This window comes from Engystomops pustulosus, chromosome 9 (genome assembly GCF_040894005.1).
Source record: "Engystomops pustulosus chromosome 9, aEngPut4.maternal, whole genome shotgun sequence".
Taxonomy (NCBI): domain Eukaryota; kingdom Metazoa; phylum Chordata; class Amphibia; order Anura; family Leptodactylidae; genus Engystomops; species Engystomops pustulosus.
The window spans coordinates 79,680,888-79,703,818 of record NC_092419.1 but is presented as its reverse complement, the minus strand read 5'-3'; the positions used below and the strand labels follow the sequence as shown (position 1 = coordinate 79,703,818).

General features: G+C 43.6%; 1 protein-coding gene across 1 annotated transcript in view; it reads right to left on the bottom strand.

The window, feature by feature from the left end:
- Positions 1-1,092: 1,092 nt before the first annotated feature.
- EFNB1 (ephrin B1) overlaps positions 1,093-22,931 on the bottom strand; it is a 38,998-nt gene continuing 17,159 nt past the window's right edge. The window contains exons 2-5 of the mRNA XM_072124450.1: positions 13,836-14,113; positions 7,714-7,806; positions 7,224-7,355; positions 1,093-6,889 (exon numbers count right to left, since the gene is read on the bottom strand). Of these exons, the coding sequence (XP_071980551.1) occupies positions 6,498-6,889; positions 7,224-7,355; positions 7,714-7,806; positions 13,836-14,113 (895 nt within the window). The 3' untranslated portion in view covers positions 1,093-6,497. The remainder of the gene's footprint in view (positions 6,890-7,223; positions 7,356-7,713; positions 7,807-13,835; positions 14,114-22,931) is intronic.

Here is a 22,931-nt window from a genome sequence, read left to right as displayed (position 1 = left end):
AAGCCAGGTCGGGTACGGTAGGACACTGTGGTATAATTTGCATAAAGTGTCATTATCTGCACTGGCTTAGTTACCAACTTGCTCTCAGAAAAGAGACATTTAAATATTGTGGAGCTGTGCAGATATATTTCTGGTACAGAGACCATTTTCTATCCCTGGGACCAAAATCTGTCCCGAGCTCCAGAAATGTGTCTAGCAGTCGGAGAACAGGCTGAGCGCTGTCCTGGAGCAATGGCCGCTGTGGCAATGTATCAGTGGCTGACCTCGTCGTGTCTGAATTGGACTCGAGAAGGACAGGCAGCAAACATCCTAATGTGGAGAGTTTTTCTGGGTACGCTATTGTAAGCAGAGTGCAATAGCACGGCTTTGTGTCCCTGCTAGACCAAATTTATTTTGGTCTACATTCCATCAGTTTACAGCACCCAAAAATGGCTACAACACATATTGGGTCTGAGAGCAGAACTGTTGGCCCATGGCAACCAATCAGAGCTCAGCTTTCATTTTCCCACAGATGTTTATAAAAGAAAAGCTGAGCTCTGGTTTCCATGGGCAACTAGAACAGCTTTACCTCAGAAACCTGATGATAAATCTCCCCCATTGTGTCAGCCAATAAATACTTCAGAAAACATGCGATGAGAGCACCTCAAAACTAGGGGAAACGCCATAGTAAATGTCCCCCAGTGTGCTCGCAGTAGACCTCTATAGGGGCCATGATCCAGCCGCACATTGTTCAGTTGGATCACGCAGCCCCATACGGTCATGTGCACAAGGCCTCAGACCTGGAGTTTGGGCATGTTCCAGATTTCTTTTTAATCTTATAAAACAGAAATAGAAAAATTCCAGGGTTAGCAGAACTCAATTTTACAGGCCCAATCTACCCTTTGTAACCCCCTTTGTCCTGGTTCGGAAGGATGGTTTCACAACTCCCTCAGTTTCACACTCCGACTGGTTTGTTCCATGAAGTCGTCTCTAGATAGATCCAAGAAGCAGATTCAGCCAAAGACACCTGTGACCTTCAGGTGAGGACTAACAGGTCGAGTACTTAGGAGGTTACGCTGATCAAGGTGACAAAAGAAAACCACCACCATTTCCATAGGAAAAAAACTTTATTTAACAATATATCAGGATTCCAACATAGCTCCAGGGATCTGGAGTTCCAGGCATTAAACGTGGACATGGGGTGAAGTTTAAACAGCAGGGCAAATGTATTCAACAGGAAACGAAGAAAATAATAATTCAATCTCAGGTGAGGCATGAAAATATAAAATAGAGTGCCTGAGGAATGACAAGCGAACAGAAGTGTTATCTGAGGAAAACTGAATGTGTGCACGGAAAGCTTTTCCCTAAGTGTGATGGAAACGAACCCTGCCTCCCACGCCAGGCGATATGAGTCAAGCCGTCCTGACGGAGAGGCCTCGGACATGAAATGGCGTGCATAGCAGGGTGGAGCCACAAGCTCCGTCCGAGAATACAGGGTTTTACAAGGCACAGTCCAAAAAGAGTAAAACAAAAAATAAAATATATATATTTATAAAAGTGTTTATCCTACCATTGTTTAACCGTGTCCTATTCTGTGGTACTGGTGACTCTGCAAAGCTAAAAAAGGGGGTACAGAGGAGACCGGCGGCAAAGACTGGAGGGGATCCGGGGAAACCGTCCACCCTCCATTGCCTGAGAGATGCAGCAAATATTCGGCGGATACATTACAGGAATCTTGCCCTGATCTTAACCCTTATCTGAACACACGCACGTATACACACACACACACATTATAAAAGGAACTAAATTGGGGACAGGGAACTGATTGTGCACAGTCCGGCTCTACTCCAGAGGAATACGATTACAGATTAATCCCTCGCAGACTTCAGGAAAGAGGTTGTGGCTTAACTGTATTACACGATTAAAACCTTTGGAAGTTTAGATTATTATGTATGTTTTTAAAGAGTTATTGCTTAGGAGATTTTCGTTAACCCCTTCCAGACACAGTTACGCACCGTCGTAACCCCTAAAGATTGGGACCATTAACAGTATAATACACAAGACCTTTGTCATTTCATATCCTCCCTACTCCACAGGCGGCCGCACAATGACATATGGGCTCCTGCATCACACAGAGGCTACACCGGGACGTGTTCAGAGTGATAGACTGCAAATCCCACAGTCTAATGAAATGCATTAAGATGGTGCGAAGACTTGGATTTTAACACATCTATCGCAGGGAATCTGTTAGAGCCAGATGCCATGCAGTAGGTGTGAGGGACAAACAATGGCCTGATCCCTGTATAGCAGACGTCCCGGCATAGCCCCAGCGCTGGCATGAAAAACAAAACCCTGAAGTCATTCTGTACAGAACCATGGAGGTCATTTACAAACTAAGAAGATTTTACTTTTTAATACAGTCACCTGTTAAAGATGCAGCATAGTATAGAGCAGGAGGAGCTGTACAGATTGATATCGTTTTGTGACATTTCAATACACGTTAAATAATATAGCCTTCACTGCAAGACAGCTGTCAGTCAAAGTAAGACCGCCCACTGGACTCAAATAAGTTACATGCCACAATGATACAATCAGTCTGTTCTGTATCTCTTGCTCTATATTATACCTTCTGTAAATCGGATAGCACTTTAAAGATAACAGGGTCCTCCTATTATCAGCAGCAAATTAGGGTGATCCTGAATGTGGACCACCAGTAGAACAAAATATGAGGTCATTGAAACTAAGAAAGTGCATGAGCGCAAGACAGAGCCATGGTTCCTCCACACTCATAGTATGTAAATGACTTCCAACGTCTTACAGATTTTTGATATGTCCTATTTGTCATCTGACAGATAAAACCTCATGATCTCCAGTGCAGTAGTTCCCAAAAAACAGTCTAAAACTGAACTGTCAAGTGTTGTCCAATACCAGTCTTCAGTAGAGTTCAGTCGGCATCACAAATTTCCATGACTAAGGGTTAACAGGACCAGTTTGAGATTTCTAAAGCCACATTGTGGAGGATTTCCTCTGCTATTATGGAGAACAGTCAGAGTTATTACTACCAAAGCCGCTTCTTATCCTGTGAATACATTGTCAGGGTCACTTCTAGATGCTGGGGGGGGTTTGAATAGATATGCATTGGATTGATGTTCAAAAAACTATTAAATTTTTTTTTTTATTTTTACTAAGAAAACAAATGAAAATAAATTTGGAGTTTATACAAAAACAGCTTTACAGTATTCTTTCCAAAAACACATTATTTACAAAAAATATCAAAGTTAATCTCTTAAGGTACAGAAGGAGAATCAATTGGAAAAATTAAAAAAAAAAAGGTGCTAATAAATTTAATTTTTTCACCTTTTAAATTTCACATATGTACATGGCGTTTAGGGCGCGAGGAGAAAGGACGGGGCTCATGTATGGAGGAGGGGGATAGAAAATAAAACGGCCAGCCACCTAACTGGTGGTTTGTAAAACGGTGGCTGCTAGGACATTTACTTATAAATGTATTTATATATCGATAGCCAAAGAGTTTCAGAATCTGGGCTGCACCTTACCTATGTACAGGAGCGATCTGCAAAACAGAAAATCTGAGTTATGGAAAGTCTGTGTGGGATGGGGGGGCGCACAATCTAGAATGTAAATGAATACATATGTACAGAAAGTAGATAAGAGTGCTGAACTTTAAAGAAGTACTTATGTCATGTGCTTAAAAACATTTCGCACCTTTGGCCTGCTCAGAAAAATCCTGGCAGGTCCCACTCGTAGTAAAAAAAAAAAAATTAAATAAAAACACTTTAGCATTGAACTGGTTTTGATGCAAATATGAGGTGGAGGGTTGAATGTGTGGTGCTTGTTCCGTTCTATTTTAAGGCCTTTTTCCTCGTCCCTAGAGACCGCGTGTCTCACAGCCCCTCTCCAGCAGACAGACAGCTGCCGCCTTAGAGCACACAAGCCCTTAATCTGCCACCAGATCCAACTCTGCATAGAATGCAAAACAGGGCACAGGGGCTGCCCAGGGGGAAGTAGAGGGAGACGTGCTGGAGGCGCCACTAGCAAGGCAGGTCCTTATGGCAAGAGGTACACAGCAAACCCTCAAGTAGCCATACGTACTGCTCCGGGCTGACTGTACCTCACTTGTGAGTGACCGACACAAGAAGAAGTGGAGAGAGAGGAGAATATCTCATGGCTCAAGAGGATCGTCCTGATGTTAGTGGAGTGAATGAATCTACATGGATACACTACCGGAAAGGAAACTCATGTATGGAATTCCATACAATCTCCGACATGGATCCTATATGTCGTAGTGGGGGCAGCGTGAAGTTAGACATCCAGCACATGCCTCGACTCGGCGTGTAGGATACACATCCACAACAGGATTTACAACAGGGTGTGTTAAGTGCGGAGGAGTGAACAAGTATATGCATGTGTCTGTATACAAAAGTGTGTGTACAATGTCTGCACAAGAAGCACAAAGATATGTCAAGGGGTAAGGCAGACGCTTCATATTGGCCAAATATTCGGCATGCAAAAATGAGATGTCATAAGTTATATAAAGGAAATGTGGGGGATTGCAGAGAAGTTATAGGTGGGAGATATTCAGGGGGTGAGAGATAGATGTGAGCATAGAAGTGGGTAAGAGCTGAAGAAATGCAGGTAGGTAGTTAATACATAAAGAGCAAGTAGAGTGCAGAGTTTATAGACAGGTAGGGGCTGAACACGTGAATTGTGTATCCTATATGGGTTTTTGCATAAAACATTTTCAAGTGGTGGTCCCCTAATATTTGTATATTCCATACTGCAGGTCTGTACGTGACCTCTACAAAAGGGGGGGCACTCTTCAAAGCTACAATAAATATCAGGACCTGGAGAACAGGATAAGAGCGCACACCCCAGGTTCTTACAGGGGGTCCTACATAATGTAACTGCCCTAAAGAGGGTCACACTTCCAAGGCCTACACCAGACCATAACCTCTATACAAATACAATCTTCATCAAAGATGGCATCACCATCAGCACCATGTCTTACACTGGCACCATCACAGATGGAAGGCTCAACACAGTCTGCGATTAAACATTACATTTACTAAAGGTGCAAAAAGCTCAAATGCATCCGACTCCGCACTCCACCTCTAAAGCAGTGGTCGCAAACTCCAAACCCAAATGGGCTTTTCACCAATGCAAAAGACATTTATTTAGACTGGGTGATATGTACACCATACAAGTCTGTGGTATAGATGTAAAGTGTATATAATAGAAATGGCATCTACCAGAAGTTACTAGACGAACACAGTATTTGTGTCGCTCTCAGAAAACAGCAGTGGTTGCCGCATGATGCTACAACACCATGCAGGATCCTAAATGAGCGCAACACATTCGCTCTACAGATGCCTAGGGTCGTCTCGCTGGCCATAGTCATTAACTCGGCTGGTTAAATAATGACAGACAGCTCAACAATAATCAGGTAGTAGAATGCTTACTCATGATAGTAGTATTAGCCTAGCCATTCACAATGGACCCTCCCCAGTCACTTACAGCCATGTCACGTTCTTTGATGTACATCCTGAAGGTCAGTTCTACCACCTACTCATCGACATCATTTGGAACTAGGTTCATTTACAAATAAAAGGGAAACAGAAGGATTTGATAAGACCCTGCACTTGGTGTATTTTCTCATATAGATCAGTCAATCTCCTGAATATTTCCAGTGCAGCGTCGTGTGATTGCCACGAGACTGGATCCAGCACATACAAGTCGTTGCGTACATCAGCACACGGTGCTCACCGATATCATTACAATGAGACCAGTGGGCAATGCTGGCGATGCAACCTACTGAAAGGAGTGTGCAATAAGTGCATATGTGTACACAGGTAGCGTGCCCAGTGTGTACCAGCGCACAGGTAGTGTGTGCATGCGCAGGTGAATGCTTTAAGGATAGCTGGATTAGCCAGGATGGGTTTAGACTTAAGAGCAAGACACGCAGAATGATACCACTCAGACACTGAACACAGGGTCTATGTAGGTCAGCTCTGTGCCCTATACCATCAGCACATACATGCCTAGCCATTCATAACCGGGCACAGTACATGTAAAAATCAGGGCATCTAGCGAAATGTTACATAGATTACTAAGCGTATGTCAACCTCTCTGCTATCAAGATATAGGACATTGCTTTGCCGAATACTGAAGTCACAGCCATCAATACTACCTGCATCATTGTGCCTCCACAACCAAAAATGGTGGAAGACAGTTCAGACTGCCCTTTCGTGTCAAGTAAGGGCTGAGCACTGCAGGTGTGCAAAGTGCAGACAGGAGCATATCCAAACCACCCCTCCCCTGGACAGGAAAGGGAGCAGAACAATGGGGCAAACTATATAAAAATACCTAACATAGGGAAAGTTAGTCTTATTGCTCCGTCTCCCAGAGTCCTGTAATGCAGAGTGACCTTTGGCCTGTGCTCCTGGCGCTTGATGGGCCATCCCACTGGTGGGGAGCAGGATGAGTTGTCACAGTTCATCTCAGACCTTGTAATAAATGTTTGCGGGGCTTTGAGGTGGCATCTCTTGTACAATGTACACAGGGTGTCCATAGTCCCCGCTCACCTTCTCATAGTGTGGGCAGTAATTGTTCTCTGTAGTCCGCAGCGGGATGATGATGTCACTTGGCTCAGTGCCAGCATTTCCACTGCATTTAGGGCTAGCCAACGTGCTAAGCGATAGGGCAGCTGCCCGCTGCTGTGTATGCTTGCGGTGACGTTTTCGGATCTTGATTAGCAAAACTACTAGGAAGATGATGATGAGAATAAAAATGACACATCCGGCACCGATGGCGGCAAACACTGCCACTTTAGAGCTGAAGAAGCTGTCCACGCCTTCCGGAGACGAAGGTTTATCCATCTGGTTCACAGTATCTGAAAAACGAACATGAGGCGGATGTGAGAAACCACATCTAATACAGGAAGTAATGGCCACAAACCATTAGGATGTCAAATATGAAGCGTATAGTAGGGGTACATTAGTGATTTTCAAGCACATCTACTTGTCATTGCATGTTTATTACCATTTTTACGCAATGAATTAAAAGGTCTTGGCCACCAAAGCTATAGACATTCATACATTCATAGTTCTTTAAAGTTGGGGGTCAAATATGAAATTCCATGAATATTCAGCTAGTTCTACCTTACACTAATGGTAATGGGGAACTGAAGTTTGTCCACATTTTAAGGGGAGTTAATTAGGTCTCACCTGGTTTGCCATGCTCTTCTCCATCAATACCATTCCTATTCCATGGTCCAGGGGTTGCCATCTTTCCAGTATTATCAGCTTCTTTCCCTGGTCGGCTAGTGGTGAACGGTTCTTGTAATACTGTATTTGGGTCTGGAAAATAGGTTTAAAAACATTAACAGTTAGAGGAGGAAAGTTTATTAATGCAAACTCAACATTGGTGGCCATCAAAGTCATGTGCCAACACTGGAGGACAAATCATGAAGATGCTGGGTCAATTACCCTTACAAGTGTACCCCCCCCTCCCAAGTAAAAATCTATGAGCAATTTAACAACTTGATGTCCCTATATGGCGTGATACTGTACAGGCAGTGGACCCTGTAGAGCCACACCCCTTTGACAGTTTGTAAGCTACAAGTAGATTGTGATAGTAGTTTGTGAACTTTTATGCTGGACAAATAGAGCTATTAGCGGGAGATCAAACAAGAAGCTTGATAAGTTGCTTGGGTACCTTGTCCGACCTTCATGATGATCTTCATGGATCGGGAATTGCATACCCCTCCTTCTCGATTCTCAAGACCCTGTAGAGTTCCATTGGAAGTAGCTGCAGCGAGAAAAACACATGTATGTCAATATGACCATCAGAGCAGGAGGAGCCGAGCAGATCATTTTGTGGATAAAAACTGGAGCACCAAGCCCAAGAACCTCCAGCTCTATAACATGAAGCCCAAAGACTGGACACCTGTACAACATGAACACCTCTTAAGGGCCACTCAGTTCCTTTAAAGCTGATCTGTCAGACTTGGAGGGGTCTGTTTCTAGTTAAAGATTTTTCTAACAAAAATTCAAAGACAGAATAGATCATTGTGCTTTGTATACCCTCTCCTAATCATCTATATCCACCCAGAGAGACTCCAATACAATAACATGCATTACCAGACACAGCCAACAGTAAAATGGCTCCATTACCACATTAACAATTACACAGGTTTACGGACTCCGATATATCGGAGTGTTAGGGCTTGTTATTGGATTAGACTAGGAAGAAGTCATCTCAGCAGAACGAGACCCTCCCTCAAAGTGCCTGGAGGCCTGGGAAGAGCAGAGACTTATCCAATATTGTGAGGAGTCTGCTCAATCACATCAAAAGGGATATTAAAGCTAGCGTCTCTGTGGCGTGTACAATAAAGCCGACCATTTATCCGCCACTAGATTTCATTCCTTAAACATCTGAAAAACATGCCACAAAGTAATGTTTAACTAGTCGCCCCCTTTAGGTATTCCATAAAAGTGGTTACATGGCTACACCTGCAAGGAATGAGCCCCTTCATACATTGTACAAAGAATTGACGCCACTTGCCGCAGGAGGCACTTTATGTGGAATTTCCAAACATTTTAGACCCTGTGTGAAGCTCACCAAACGAAAGCTTTTAGATGGTAACATCAGAAAAAATGAAATTTCTTGACAGCTCTGAACATGCTTCATCATTTGCATAAACTTTATGGTGGCCGTGTGGGTGCAAAGACTCCCAGCGATCCCTGGATGCGCTACAAGGGGCACAGATACCATGGCATCAGCTCAGGAAAAACCTGTCTGGACATAATCCAAACAAAATACAAGGTTTGAAGAGTTAGCCTCGTTATTCCAGCTATGGGAAGTGCACAGAGGTACTACAACTCCCAGGAGATAAAATCATCTATTTCAGTGTGTTATTTAATGTCCATCATTGGTTTCTGATTGGTTGATGTCTGTCCCAACAGATAAGCCTCTGTTTACATGGGGTTTTTCATAAACCATATGGCATGTAGAAGTGAAAAAAACAAAAATTATGGTCGAGAAAAAAAAAATTAAGAAAAAGCCTCCCCTTACACTCTTATATGCAATAGGCTTTACTAACAAGGTTTTCTTAAAGGTAATCATGCACATTAGACACCAAAACTGGTGATAGATGGTCCATGACCCTGAGTGGTGAACTTATTTTCTGGCAGAGGATTGGATGCCTCCATCATGTCCCTAAAGAATGTACAGAGCAGCTTTCTGAACTTCTGCTAACTGGCGCAAATTTGCAGGGGTGAGGATGTGTCTTGCCTGAGTGTGTCAAAACATTAAGGCCCGGTTCGTACCTGTGATTGGTTCTCCATACTCCTCTTCCGTCACCAAAATAATAATTGAAGTGTGACAGATCTGTTAAATCTAATTTGATCCCAATGAACTTTTTAAGGCTTCACTTAGTCTCTGCTTGCACTACTTACGATATTTGACCAGAAAATTGGACAGGAACATCAGCGCAATTTTTCCCCTTTGCAAATAAATGAAGTGTAACGGAAGGGATGCAGAAATCATGAAACCCCATTGAAATCAGTGGACATAATGGATCCATAAGACATCCACTAGGGACAGAAGATAATAACAGAGATCAATACTCAGGTGTGAGCTGGTAAAGCGTGGTGTACCCTATACATGACATATGCTCATTGCTGGACAGGACAAGGTTCACACAACATGTGGTAACAGCTTTACCCTGTTAGAACTGTGAAAGGAGATCGATGGGTAAAGAAAAAAATGCCCTGTGACCCTCAAGTCTCAGAAAATCTGGCCCTGTGCCCATAGCAACTAGAGTGATCTCATCCAACACAGAAAACTAAAGCGGAATCCATAACCGGTTACTACGGAGGACAAGGCTTCATTTTCCGTAGACAGGTTTGATACATGAGGCCCAGTATGTAACCAGCTGAAGTCAGCGACAAACAACACAATGATATGAGGGACGCTGAAAATGGATCCCTCACGCCAGACGTAGTGTCCCCCTGAGATACTAATGAGGCTACACGCAATAAGCTGTGTGACCACAATGAATTCACAAGTTACACGCAGAGTCCAGGCAGCACCTTATAGTAAACGTGTCGGGCTGGAACAAGCACAAAATTATCCAAGCATGTAGAGGGTTAACCCGAGCGTCACCTCCCAATCTCTGCAGGATTCCCCCACACAGGAAATTAAACCTCTGTCCCAGTCTGGGAAGCGGGATCATGGGGTTTGGAGAAAGAAAAGAAATATAAAGCATCGGAAGGCTCCAGGCAAAACCAGCAAACCCATGGATGGGGGATTATTAGCAGCGGGGGCAGAATAAGCAGCGGACCTCCCTAAAGTCCAAGGCTTCTGTTTTTCTTCTTCCAGGCGCAAATAGGAAACATTCCCATGTGATGATAAGGGGGGAGGTGGGGGGGGCAACAAGTGAAATTGAAGAATTTTTTTTTAAAGTTCATCCCTCTGGGTGCAGCGACTATGCCAGGGCATTCACACCTCGCACGTGCTAAGACACTGAGGCTAAAGCTGCATTTACACCAAAAGATTTTACTACAATTACGTTGCACTCGCCATTCATAACCGGCGCTTCATCTCAGCTTTTGTGATTTAAACAATAAACTGAAAACTTGCACTACAGATGAAGATTTTGATGCAGATTTAGATTTTTTTTTTGTGGATATGACCCTCTGTTCTGCAATCGAAAAGTGTGAAAACCACTTGTATCCTCCATTGTCAGAGCCAGGCAGTTTATTCAGAAAGTTCTCAGAGGAATAATGGAGCACAAAACAGATCAAAAAAGTTCAAAAATCATGTGGATCATAAAAGTATTTACCAACATAGACATAGTGAAATGGGTAGAGGAGGAGGAGGGGTCTTACTTCCCATGTACTCGCCTTGCACATATGTTTGGAAAGTTGGGTATAAATTATGTTCACTCTTAGCGAAACTTGTTAAAACTGGTGATCAACTACAACAAGGTGCCGCACTACAGATACCTCAAGCATATGGCAGAGTCCTAAAGAGCCTAACTGAAGATGCCGGCCGTGCCTGGTCAATTGCCTATAGCAGGGCATGATTTGATAGTTATCAAAGCATCCAAGTGTCAGAATCATGTGTGAAGGTTAGATGGGGTTAATGTCTTCAAATTTGTCATGTCATAAGACAAGCTACTATACGGCTGAACAGCGGGAGAGCGCTCAGTCAGCGCCAGTCTCGCCCATGGCAGTGCTCCTTACCGTACAGTTCCAAACCAAGCCCCAAATATGGAAAAGCAAACCCTGATGGAATGAAAGTTATTTTTCACCCTCCTTTCCACAGAAACACAATGTGAGGTCTGCAGAGGGAGAGGGTAAAGGGGGTCATTACAACACAAGAATGACTGGAGGCTCTATGAATAGAAGCAATTCTGCGCACAGCTACTGGAAAGTGGGGAAGGCGAGGATGCTGCTTGGATCAGAGAAGGATTTTTAAGATCTGCAATTTACATTCTAAATTGACCTCTGTGCATCTCCTTATTTAGTCGTCCTGTGGTCTCCAGCTGCAGCCGTGCCAGGGTCACGCTGGCCAGGCGGCGTCTTGACTACTTCCTTGCAGCCATTTTGCAGGTCAATGCTTCGTTTCACAGATCCCTACACAGCATTTGCCTCATCAGCTGCTGAACAACGCTCTGTGTTCTCATAGAAAGGCTGGCGAGATAAGAGGATGGAATCCAGAAAGGTGATATGCTGGAGCAAGGAGGAACAAAACACTCTCCAGATACATCAGAGCTGGAGAAAAGGAGAACAGGGTCTGCATTTAAAACACTTTGATAAACCTGATGCCGCTGACGGACCATGGAGAGACATAGCCGAGCGCTACAGGTTACCCTTCCATATAGCTGAGCATAGCCTTCTACAGAAACCTTAAAAAAAGATCTGCAGGCAGTAAAGGAGGCAGACACTTTTTGGAGGAACCCCCGATACCCAGTGTCTGGTGAACATGAACCCCTGCCAGCTGAGGACAGAACACTTCCAGATGTGAACGGCTGTGAAAGATTCCTCCCATACACTCGCGCCCGCCTGCGCCAGGGCCTTGGGCTGCAGAAAAACGACAAAGAAATACGAGGAAAAAAAAAAAAAAAAAAAAAGGAAAAAAGAAGATGGGAGGGGGGTCCATGTATGGAAAGAAAGCAGTTTTACAGAGAAACGCAGGATGTGACAAGAAAGCAGCAAGACCACATTTGATGACAGTAATAGCTATTGGCCTTTTGCCTCCACCCATTGATGAGAACATGGAGGAATGCCGGAGAGTAATGAAAAAAATCCGAAAGCAAACCTGCTCCCCATAGCCCTGCCGGGGCCAGCAGCGGATAGATGTGTGAGCATAGCCATGCTCTGCCATTTCATGCTCTGCGAGCTCCGAATCCCAGCGGTAAGAGACTGGCATGACTGGGTCAGTGATCATGCTTCCCTTCATAAGCGGAGCTGCGTTACTCGCTCCATCTGGCCCAGATCAAGTATTGACTATTTCAAGAAATAGGGCACGATGTGTCACATGCATTGAACGTGTCCTTAAGGGTCCTTTCCCTTCCTCAACCGAGTATAAAAATACATTTACAGCGAATGTTATGTTCTTGCCAACACTACACTTTATGCATCACACAGCATGAAACACAACACTAATACGCCAGCCTAGAGGGAGCATCAGGGGCTTTTCCAAAAAATATATATTTAACAAGAATATAATAAGGGCAGGTGTACAGAAAATGTTATGCTTTGTAAAATAAGAATATGCTCTAGTAAGAACACTCTTACGGATCACTCAGGAAATGGTTACGAGAATCCGTGAAAAATATGACGCAAATTTTAGCAACAGTTGTGTACAGTAATCCTAAAGATAGTCACCAGGACAAGTGACTGGAGGTTCAGGTCTTCTTCAGGACTGGATTATGGGATCACAACAACTATGTTTAATACCACCATACAATAAAAGTTATACGTAACAAACCCTTATCCACGGCATAACCGTTTTCATTGGGAGTGCCGCCGCTTATCCTACCACTTATCAGAGTCATCACAATCGAACATTGTTGCAAATTCGATAAAGGAGAGAAACCTCATGGATCGAATAAGCAGCAGCTACATGGGATTCCCATTTCTGTTATTGGTGGGACTTGCTTCTTCTAAGCGCAAGTCATTTTGGTGGAAAACCCCTTTTGGATAAGGGATCAAGTGCCACTGAGGGAAAGGGAATAGTGTGGATATAATGGAGAATAAAACCTGAAGCAAACCTCCACCCCTGTGATCATGGAGTCTGTCAGCATACGAAACAACATTAGGATACAAGAGACTTAACACAACTATTATTAGTCCTGATAAAAAAAAAAAATTAAAAAAAAAAATATATAAACCTTGTACCGCCTGGGATTGAAAGAGTAATAACGCTGACAAATAAATTCACCTTTCATTCAGTTCCCACAGTCTAAGGAATACAATTACTACTGCAAGGGGCGGGGGAAGAGTTTACAATTATTGGAGTGCCCTGGGCTGCAATAAACCTTCCTATGACCCGAAACTCCAGAAACCCTTCTACTTAACAGGCCACAAGCCCCACTAAAGGGAACGCTTGCGATGCCTTCATACTGCTGTGCACGCACATTTCATACAAAATGCACTTTAATTGTCTGAAAACACAAAAAAAATTGGAACTATTTTTCTATAGTGATAGGAGGTAGTTACTTTACTACCTAAAATTCTAATTAAACCCCCTCTGGATTTGCACAAGTAAAACAAAAAGTTCTGCCCCAGGCAGGACTAGGCAGCTTCCCTACAGAGGGAATGACTTACATGTAATGTAATAGTCCTGGTTTCTTCTGAACTCTAGGCCCATGTAGTTTGGACTAAATTCCTGGAATTTGATGGTGAAACGAAATTCCTTCTCAGGTTGGTTGCAGGTGACCAAGACGTTGGGATCCATGACTGTACTACACGACTCCGCCTGATCTCTGCGCACCATGTACAACTTGTAATACTCATAAGGCCGCGATGGCTCCCCCTTGGGGCAAATAATGTCCAAACGGTCTCCAATCTCTGGGTATAAAACCAAGCCTTTTCCAGGTAGAAACCTACAGGAAACAAAAGGAATAGCATTAGAATTTTTTTTGTTTTATGGCCATCTTTTCAGCAACCACCCATGTAAGATCCATCTGTTAGCATACTACCACACCTTCAGACATTTCCCACATGCATCACACCTTTCACCTCGTATTTTCATCACATCTCACCACCCAACCTTCAGCACGTGAGGTCTTTAATCAAAGAAGGGAAGGTGCACTATGAAGAAACATCCAAGATGAGATCAAATACGTAATCGGGACATTGAGTGCCTGCAGCAAGGAAGTAGGAGCAGGGAGCACAGCAGCCAAGCCACTGCTGTAGCTAAAAATGGGGTTTGGCATTTGGATATCACCCAACATGAACAAAACCTGCGGGGAGACTGGGTGTGTGCACGCCGCAGGCCTACAGGCAGCTGGCATGGCACAGAAAGTATTAGTAAGACACCATGTACTGCTCCAAGTGGGTCAGGTACACCTAGAAATGAGATATCATACAGAAAGCACATATACAGCCCAAAACTAGATGTAAGGTAACAATCTGCACTGAAGGAATAAGGAAAGGGTGTAGAGTCCCAGGTGGCCAAGCCTATGGGTGCAGACGTGTACACGTGTGATTCAGAGTCTGTCTGAAGCCTCAGGCTGCTGCTTAGCTAGAAGTAACAACCCAATCCAGCAATTTGTACACCTGTAAGAGCTTCCAAGAATTTACTGCCATGTATACCTGAGGCGGGAAGAAAAAAAAAACCTAAGAAACACAAACATCAGGAAGTTCAAGGCTACCATCTGCTTAGACAGAGTCACGGCCCAGATTGACAGCGCTCCCTGTTTTTAGTTGGGCCACTTGAATACAGGGGGTGTGTCCGACTACCAAATGCCCAGAGTACACGGTAGTCAGAGGCGCTGGGGAAACACGCCAAAAGGGTTAAAAAGCTGGGCTTAGGGTGAACTAAAGAGTCACTGAGTAAAACGCTAAGTAGGGCTATCTACTTTAAGAAAACCTGGCTCCTGCAAATACAACAGAGATGGGCATCAGTCTTTCTGAGCCCTGAATGACAAGTGTGCCCAATTGTGAAGCAATAATATAAAGCAGCAATGTGATAAAGAGGGCATGGGGTTAGCATACAGGTCATAGAGGAGCGCTATAAATCAGCAAAAAATTTATGGGATCACAACACAACAGAAACCTATTAGTAAAGTGAATTAGGGGGAAAATGTTTTCTATCTGGAAAGTTTTACCAGCCATCGGCACGTTTGTCTGACTAATGGACGCTCTCTTATTTATAGTATAATAAAGACAGGTTTACCATGAAAACGCGTCTTGTTAAATATTTAACCATACAATGGCCAGACTGCTAGATCCGATCTGATTACTTGTCCCCGTAGAAGCACTAGGATGAGAGTTTCCAGTCGGACCTGCACTTCACGCTTAGATGCACATTTTAGACACGGGAAATCACTTGTTCAATTATATCAAGCAACAACCTGCACTGCAAGTACAACCCTGACAAGGCGCTGTTAAAGGGGATGTCCTTCCTAGTATGGACTGAGCAAAAGCTCCCATACATGGAGAGGACAGCTACAGTCTAAAGTCTTGCAATATTTGACACTTATTGGAAATGTATGTAAATTCGAAACCATTTAAGAATCCGGTTGAGCGACACAAATCGAAAACAATGTCCTCACCCAGGGTATGAAAGGGTTAATATTAGAGTTTCTTAGCATACAGGGAAGGTCTTCGACCTTTTGGGTTTATATAAAAGATATATTTCTACACACAAACATATATATTGCAGTCTCCAGGGAAAGACATAAAGCCCCGGCAGGGCGTCCCCCAGCAAATTCAGACACAGAACACAAAGGCCGTCTCACAGGAGCCAGTTAGCTCGGCACATTCCTCTCTCCCCGGTTCCTTGGGAGAGCTATCAGGTGGCAGGCCCCAATTTTCTTATTGTTCAGGGAGGTGTTTTCTGATGGGAAAGGTGAAGAGGGGATTTGTGAGGTCTGAAAAATGATCCCTTCGAGTTGGGTAAACAAGAAATGCTTTGTTGCTAGGCCGGATTCACAAGCTGTGTGATAAATGCGTGTGTTTAATGTGTGGATGTTGACATGCGTGGACCTGCGCACACAATGCAGCCAGAGAAATAAGGCCTAGTGACAGCATCCCTGAGGAAGGCTGGAGCAGGACGTCGTCATGAAAAACTCTACCGATTCACCACTGCCACATTACCAAAACACGACGGGTTGGCCATTTCTTAGATACGAAAGCTTTGCTATGGTTTCGCCTACTGCCACTGCGGATGAAGTTTAGAGAAGAAAAAGTAAGAAGTAGTTGCCAGGCTAGAACCTCTGCCTGACAAGTTCATGAATATTAAAATAGCAAATCTGCATATTCTTAGGGCTTTTGGCTCCACTGGGGGTGGGAAAGAAATCTGTTGTGTGTGTGTCAGGAGGGGGAGAACAAGGATCCCCCCCAGTCCCTGCCTAACAAATCCCTTTCACTCCTCTGCTTGGCTTTTGTTTTAGGATTTCCCCGATTGTGCTGGGGTCTCTAAAGCCGTGTTATCTCATTACGTTCCACAGCTCTCAATACCGGTCATTTGCATATGAGAGAGTCTAAACAAGCCCCCCTCTCAAGTCCCCCCAACTCCCCTTAGCCTCATGAAGTGGGGAAGTTAACGATCAAAGCTGTGTAATGCGGCTTACATTCCTCGCCCATTCAGCCGCATAAAGACTGGCACAGAGGGGGTGGGACTGAGAAGCCAGTTGGCAACAGGGCAAGAGAAGTCGAACAAAACCCACTGAATCTCGAAGAATTCATAGGGAGTGTTCATTCACCAACTCCATCTGTTGCACCTGACAACATTTCATCAGGTATCCAAAAAAACTTCTAACAGTAACAAACACAAACCTGACATTCATAAAGGATATGGAAAATATTTCCGGGCTACAAGTGTGTAGTTAACCTCCATAGACAGTCTAATTAATCATTCGCACTATATTAGTGTGAATTTTGCAGAGGCGGATCCAAAAATCTTAAAGGCTGACTTGCCGAGTAAAAGATTTATCTTACTTCAACATGACTATATGCTAGAGAAGAATTCATTTTATTGTCTATTGAGGTAAGGAGGTTTTCCAACTGTGCAAAACATTTTGGGTTTCGGGCTGAAAGTTATAAATTGCCTGGCGACCAATATTATAAAGTAATAATATAAAATAGCTATTGGAGAAATCTTAGTAGTTTGTATGACCTATGGGAAATTGACACAAGTCTAAAAAAAAAAAAATCCAAGCAAAAATTATAATCTTCAGAGAGAAATTAAAAAATTTGCGTAAATTTTCATAAATTAAGAACCGGTTGAGCCCTGACCTTTTTCAATGCGACAGTTTGTTAACTTTGCCACGGGAAACTGAGCAGCTAATTAAAAAAAAAATAAAAAAATAAAAAATAAAAAAACACAATCAAGGTTAGCTACTAGATATAAATTGATATTCACAATTGTTTGCACTTACAAAAAATATATTTCTATCCAGGCATAAATTTCATTGTCGATTATTCTCCTGGGAGCAAAGTCACTGAGCGGAACAGGGAAACAACCGGGGAAATACAACCGTGCCGCAATCAATATATTTAGTAATACATCCCCAGCTCCATGTGCCCCCGGGGGCCACACTGCCTGGTAGAACAGTCAACTAAATTACAAGTACGTGGAAATGCCACCTGACTGCAGCAGTCACCCATGACTCTGCTCCAACCAGAGATAAAGTAGACCACAAAAGGATTGGGAATACTGTAGGTGGTCAAAATAATGGGCAATTCTGAGACCACCATGCTCACAGCCATTAACCTAAAATGTACCCTATTCTCAATCGGAAAGGTGGGTTTATAAAAAGAGCCAAGTTTAGAGAAACAGCTCCCTGGTGCACATTTTTAAAAAAAAAAGTTTTACTGCTGCCTTCACTGTATAAGGGGGAGAGGAAAAAAAGCATCATTAAATAGTTTAATGAGCTTTGTGAAGACAGGACGCGGCCTGTGCAAGGTGTGCCAGGCATGCACTATTTCCATCATCTAAAAAGGTATTTAAGGAGAGAAAAAAAAACCCTGAGCATAATGGCATATACAAGGTGCCCTCTTCTGCAGACAGACGCCCAGACGTGAAATGAGGGGCTAGTTCTATGACACAATTGTCTACAAACTACTGCAGGGCAACTCCTAACACATTTTACAACATTGTTATGTTGTAGAGGAATTAACTGTTCAGCATCAGCATTCCCCAATGTCACAAATGCTTAGTTTAATGGGAGACGCTGCACCTGACAAATAGCTATAACCCTTTATAAGAAGGGGTTGTACGCCTTCAACCATCTCTTTGCAAATATCCCATTAGGAAATATGAATGTCAATCAATGGGGCCTTTCGCGAGAAGCCCCCCTACACCAGTAAGGCTAGAAGGCCGTAACCAAGGGTCCCACGGCCCATTGTTTGCGGCCTGTGTGTCATTGGAGTGAGATCAAGAGGACCGCCCAAAAGATTTAAATAGGTCAAGCTCCAAAAATTGTGGCTAGGGCCGACGGCTCAGACCTGGGGCTGTGGAAACCACTGCAGTTTGTATGAGCCCCAAGAAACACTTATCCACATGAAAAAATATGTTTGTGTACATGTAACCTAAAGCGGAAGCTCCTCCTTAAACCCACAAGCACGGATCATTCATCAAAGTTTACAGATGCTCAAGATATCTGCTATAATTCTGAGGGAATGCTCTTGCCCCTGGGATGAGCACTCAAAATAGAAGAGTAAACTAAATTAATAGACCTCTAAACTGACTTTATGTATACTAGTATCCAAGGTTTAGACTGGCCTATTAGAGACTTATAATTCACAGTACAGATCGTCCCCTACTTAAGAACACCCGACTTGCGGACGACCGTCAGGATATTGGCAATTTACTGTACCGCTGTAATCGGTGATCTTCTGTAACAGTTATCAAAGATTTCTGCAATTAAGCTTTGTTAGTCCCAGTTCCTATGACAACCCAACAATTGTCAATCCAACCCAAATTATAATTTTAAGATATCCAGTTCCGACTTACATACAGTTTCAATTTAAGAACAAACCCAGGGATTGCCTGTATTGGTTTTGGAAAGATATAGATACCACCAGTGTATGTACATAAGGTTTTCAACGACAAAGATGGAAGCACCTAGACACATGTAGTCGCCCGACTACACAATTGTGTCACTTATTGACATGTCCAAAAATTATAAAAGACAAAAATGTTGCAAAAATGTATTAAATGGATTTACAATTCTTACTACCAGGCCCTTTGTTTGAGCAAGCAGCGCACGGCTTTAAGACTACTTTTTTGGCACATTGTTTATCGGGTAACTTTCTGGTTTCTTCAGCTGAAGCACTTCTGATCTAAAGCACCTTGAGGCAATGCGTAGGTTTACCACAATGGAAGAAAGCTCACCCAACTAGTCTACAGATGAATGGTTGAGCTCTGCATCATTACATAATACTGATCATGTTCAAGGGTTGAACGGCTCGAACAGGGATACACTATAGAAACTGTGGCATAAAAGATCTGGAATAAGAACGGACAGTGGACCTAAACAATAATTCGTCCGAGGGACACAGCCAGGGCGGAGAGCATCTTTACTGTGAGAACCAAACCCCATCCCTGCTAATTAAAAAAAACTCCACCCAGAGGCCAGTATGGGGAAAATGAACGAGCCCATATACTTGAGACAAGTATAGCTCCATTGTCTGGGGTTAAAGGGTGACTCTTAATGGACTGTCCGAGACAAGGGACAGGCAGAGCTCTCTTTGTGCCTCCATTCCTTTTGCTTATTCACGGGGCTCCCCCCTTACAGACACACTTAAGCTCTCTTCTGTTTCACACACCGGCCCCTATTGATGTGCTCTCCACACACCCACTTTCTGGTCTCCAAATGGATTTACAAGATGCACCAGTGAGGCAGAAACCGGTTTCTATGGCAACCTTTGCTCTCTTTCACCCTCTCCTCTACCCCTACCACCCCCCTCCCCAATATCTCCACAAATCCTTCTGATCAGTAGCTTCTCACCTCAGAGTTGAGAAGACTGAAAAATATAAAAACAAATCCCACAGGAAAACCTCTCTCCCGACACCAGAGCCCAACTGAAAACAGCTGCAAAATCTCTTTACGCAACTCGACTGGGGATCTCTGCAAGATGATAGTACCACAGACATGGCACAGGTGTGCAAGGCACTTACCTACAGATAGATGTCAGCCATCACATGAGCCATAACCTACCATAGTCTAAGAGAATAAAAATGCTTCTTCATAAAGATAACAAAAGCGCCACTTCTAAACAAAGAATGGGAGTGCACCACCGCTGCGTACCGGAAAACTAACACTATTCTCAACCAATATCGGTGGAACGGTACTTAACACCTTGTGGGGTGAATTAACATAAAAGTTTGAAAGGGTTAAAGCCCACTAGGCCCCATTTTTCTGTCAGGATCTCCCGCCTGCACCAGACAACAGAATTCAAGGCTCATTGTCTCCTTTCCAGTGCCAATTAAAAGCCGGCCTGTCAGTCACATCGCTCAGGGTTTTTTCTCAGTTCCTTTACTGTCATTTCCTGTCAAGTAAACTTTTTTGCCCATGACTCCCTCCTTCAATGCAATGAAAAGAATAGAAGCGGGCGGCCCACCCTCTTACCTCATTCCCTGCATGGGAGATGAATTCCCGCAGAGAGTGAGTGCAAGGCTCCTGGGCGGAAAGGCAAGTCTTTTGAATACATTCATAAGCCAGAGAGCAACGAAATCCACAGGTAGACAAGACCGAGCACAGTGCTAAACATTCAAGTCTTATGGTACATATCGAGCACAAACTTGTGGAAACCAACAAACAATATGGCAGTCGGAGCTCATTACGTTGTCAAACATAGTCCAATATTCTCCTGCAACTTCTGCCCAGAGCTCAAGAAACGCCACTTTTGCATGTTACAGTATCCATGAGGTATGAAAGTCAATATCCATTAGCTTGAACCGCACAACATATTACTCATACACAACAGTGGAGGAAACTCAAGAACTTTGCCTATGAAGCACCAATAAAGTTGAATTTTCACTTGACCCTTTTAGGAGCTACCCCAAAGCTCTCTCCCTCTCAGTACACATGCAACGATTGGGTGAACAAAGCGTGCATGTATGTGATGGTGGTCAAAACGACTGCCAGCTCATGTGACTAGTCATCACTATGTGAAACTTGACTTCGGATGAAACAAGGAGGTTTCAGTGTAAAACAAGAAAAATGCAGATTTGGGTGACAATAGAAGGGAGTACATTAACCCCAGGACACTTTTCAGGCTATGCACACACAAGAGGATAATAAACTGAAAACTTTTGTTCCTTCAGTCCATTGACAACAGAAAAAAAATCCAAATCTGGTTTGATGTCCTCATAGTGCATCTACCACCGTAGCCTCTGCTTTAAGACCACTGAATCCCAGAGTCCTCTTCCCAAATAGTACGAGATGTGCAGTTGTATAAAATGGGAATACCACAAGGTATAGCTAAATAAACCATTGTGGAACGATGCCCACTTGTAGGCAAAGACATTGTTAGACAGTCAAGATGACGGAGCTTCATAGGGTGCATCAAGTGACTGGGCGAAGCATGAAAGATACTGCAGCAACTGGTGGCTCCTGTGAAAGGGACAATGGGGTGACAAAGTAAATATATAGTTTATACAAGTTGTGGAAGACCACCACCTATTTTACTTTCCAAAATAGAAAACCACAGGGGACTCCTCTGGTCACAAATGCCCCAAGGGGTTGCCTGTGTATTGAAGAACGTGGCTTTCCCCCCCCCCCCCCCCCAAATAAAATCCATACCTGACCTTGGAAATTGGATGGTGATGCAACTTGGCGCCATTCATTTCAATACCGTTGCGTTGCAATACGATGAGTGTTAGGGGTGACACTATTTTTCATCTTTTTAGTACACCCACCAATATACACCGGTCCCTTTAAAAGTAGTTTATCAGCGTTTTTTTTAACCATTTGTAGAATTATCAGAAGAGTATCCAATGCCCAGAAAGTACTCCTTTCCTCTCAAACAATAAAGGGATTAAAATCCAAATGAATGCTTGTCCCACCCCTCTCTTCAAGTTCTTCTTCCTAATTCCTGCCATCTTAATTATACCCTCGCCTCCTGTCCCCCAAAGGAATTCCAGGCAGCCTCGGGCTCCCTCTGTATAATTTGCATCCAATTACTGCAGATTTCTATTCAGAAACTCATTGAGAGTGAGAGGACTCTGAACAAGAGTGACAGGGGGAGGGAGCTAAGCATTATCCACCCCCCCAGATACCCTTCCAATTTCTTTATTTCAAGAAGATGGATAAAGTGCAGGGACCATGACAAATTTCACAAAGCCCCCACCTTCTTCAGTGAGCCTCTCAAGAGAACAAGACAGGGTCTGATGAAAAGGATCAGGGAAGGGAGGTGCGGGATCCAGGGCAGCTAAGAAGTGTATGGGAGAGTTAATTTGCAGCTGGGAACATAGGAAAGCCTCAAAATCTCCAATTAATGGAGCAAGAAGTTAATCATAATCCATGTAACAGGGGTTGATTTAGCCAAGGAACCTCCTTTCAAAAATACATATCTGAGCTTGCAGAAATTCATTATTGAGCAAAACACCTTGCAAGAATATTAGGAATTCTCCCGGAAAGCTTTCTACTGCAAAATCTACCTCCTAAGAGACTGCTGAGGTCATCATCTATGTGGCGGCAAGGCCCGGCTGGCAAGAAGCCTCTTCATCTAGTGGAAAACCCGAGCACC